General features: G+C 66.5%; 1 protein-coding gene across 1 annotated transcript; it reads left to right on the top strand.

The window, feature by feature from the left end:
- Window positions 1–469: 469 nt before the first annotated feature.
- Window positions 470–2,274, top strand: RAC3 (Rac family small GTPase 3; the record flags this gene model as incomplete). Its single annotated transcript, XM_006145898.3, is given in 5 exon segments — window positions 470–541; window positions 1,101–1,218; window positions 1,347–1,409; window positions 1,795–1,954; window positions 2,045–2,274. Coding segments are annotated over 5 exon segments (544 nt in total), but the record flags the coding sequence as incomplete, so codon positions are not given.
- Between the last annotated feature and the right edge of the window lie 33 nt (window positions 2,275–2,307).

Raw genomic sequence — 2,307 nt, 5'->3', positions numbered from 1 at the left:
GTGCCCTGCATGCCTCTTGCTCGGCCGCGTGCTCCTGGGCTGGGGTGGGGCAGGTGGGGTGGGGTACTGGGTCTTGGCATCCTCGGACCTCCAACCCGAGCCCACCTGATGCAGACGATCCCGCCTGGGCTGTGTGCTGCCCAGGCGGGGCCATCGCCCTGTCCTCCTAGTGGGTGTGGCCAGACCTCACCTGGGCTGAACCCTTAGTCGGCCCCACCCTCTGCCACCCATGGGGCTGCTGGGAACTCTCCGCTGTTGGGGGCCCCTGCACCACGCCCCGCCACTCCACCCCGAGGCCACCCTTCCCTGTTCGTCCTGCAGCCCCAGGTAGCCGCGGGTCTGCTGGGCTGGCACCCAGGTCCCCACCCTAGGCCCGCTAACGGTCTCTGGATCCGTGGGCGGGGGTGCCCTCACTGAGCAGGGCAGCCCAGCTGGCCTGGGAGCCACGTGGGCTGCGCTCTGTCCGCAGCGCCGTGGGGAAGACGTGCCTCCTGATCAGCTACACGACCAACGCCTTCCCGGGAGAGTACATCCCCACCGTGTGAGTGGCTCGGGGTACACCCCACCGTGTAGTGGCTCGGGGTACATCCCCACCGTGTGAGTGGCTCGGGTACACCCCTACTGTGTAGTGACTTGGTGTACACCCCACCGTGTAAGTGGCTCGGGGTACATCCCCACTGCGTAGTGGCTGTGAGGGGCTTGGGGTTCATCCCCACCGTGTGAGTGGCTCGGGGTACATCCCCACCGTGTGAGTGGCTCGGGGTACACCCCACCGTGTGAGTGGCTCAGGGTACACCCCACCACGTAGCAGCTCGGGGTATACCCCGCCGTGTGAGTGGCTCAGGGTACACCCCACCGCATAGTGGCTTGGGGTACATCCCACCACGTAGTGGCTTGGGGTATACCCTACCGTGTAGTGGCACCGTGTAGTGGCTGGGGGCTGTGAGATCTGGGCCAAGGCTTGGCACTGGCCTATGGCTCTGTTGTGGCCTGGAGGGGGTGGGCGAGGGCCAGAATTCCAGTTCTGTGCAGGCTGGAGTGCCCGGCACAGGGCCTGGGCCTGGACACCCTCCCAGCCCCACGCCCCTCCCCATCTGCAGTTTCGACAACTACTCTGCCAACGTCATGGTGGACGGGAAGCCTGTGAACCTCGGACTGTGGGACACTGCAGGGCAGGAAGATGACGACCGGCTGCGGCCACTCTCCTATCCCCAGACTGTAGGTGACACCCGGCCAGCCCCAGAAGCTGGGTGGTCCAGGCGGGGTCCCAGCGGCCATGATGGGGTGGATGCGGGAGCCATTCGGAGCACTCCTGACCCTGTTCCTGGTCCATCCTCCTTCCCAAGGATGTCTTTCTGATCTGCTTCTCCCTGGTGAGCCCGGCCTCCTTCGAGAACGTCCGTGCCAAGGCAGGGCCCGCGGAGGAGTCCCTCTCAGGCGAGGCCTTGCTCCGGGGACCTGCCCGCTGGCACAGGGCCTCTGGCCTGAACACTTCCCTTGTGCAGATGAGGGGCCGCTCTGTGCGGGGTGAGGGCGGGTGGCATAGGCGGTAGCCAGGCTCGCAGAAGGCCGAGGGCCTTTCTCACTGGCCACTGGGGTGGGCCCTAATTAGGAGCGTCCTGGCAAGTCACAGGTTTCCAGGCTGGATCTTTTTGTTCCTGGTCAATCCCCACCAAACCCACCAGGCTCTGGCCCACTGTGAAGCAAGAGCCCAGTGTGGCCAGGCCAGCGAGCGGGGAGAGGAGCCCCGTGGTCCGGGGGCCACGGCATCAGGTTCAGACCTGCGCTCCACAGTGGTACCCGGAGGTGCGGCACCACTGCCCACACACGCCCATCCTCCTGGTGGGCACAAAACTGGACCTCCGTGACGACAAGGACACCCTCGAGCGGCTGCGGGACAAGAAGCTGGCGCCCATCACCTACCCACAGGGCCTGGCCATGGCCCGGGAGATTGGTGAGCGGGCAGTGGTGGCAGGGGGCGTGCCCAACCTGCTCTCCCGCCCTCGCCACCCCACCCTCACTGTCCCCTGCTTGCTGTCCCCAGGCTCTGTCAAGTATCTGGAGTGCTCGGCCCTGACCCAGCGGGGCCTCAAGACCGTGTTCGATGAGGCCATCCGGGCTGTCCTCTGCCCGCCCCCAGTGAAGAAGCCGGGGAAGAGGTGCACAGTGTTCTAGGCCCACGCCGGCGGGCGGGCAGCCTGGCCACTCTGTGCCATGTTACGATGTGGTGTCTGCTGTGGGGAGTGGGGGGAGGGGAGCATAGGGCGGCCGGGGGGGCGGGGGCCTGGCCTCTCTGCCTTCTCTTTC

Source organism: Tupaia chinensis, unplaced genomic scaffold, assembly GCF_000334495.1.
Source record: "Tupaia chinensis unplaced genomic scaffold, TupChi_1.0 Scaffold000159_1, whole genome shotgun sequence".
Classification (NCBI taxonomy): domain Eukaryota; kingdom Metazoa; phylum Chordata; class Mammalia; order Scandentia; family Tupaiidae; genus Tupaia; species Tupaia belangeri.
The sequence above is the reverse complement of the archived record's forward strand: the minus strand, read 5'-3'. Positions and strand labels throughout refer to the sequence as shown.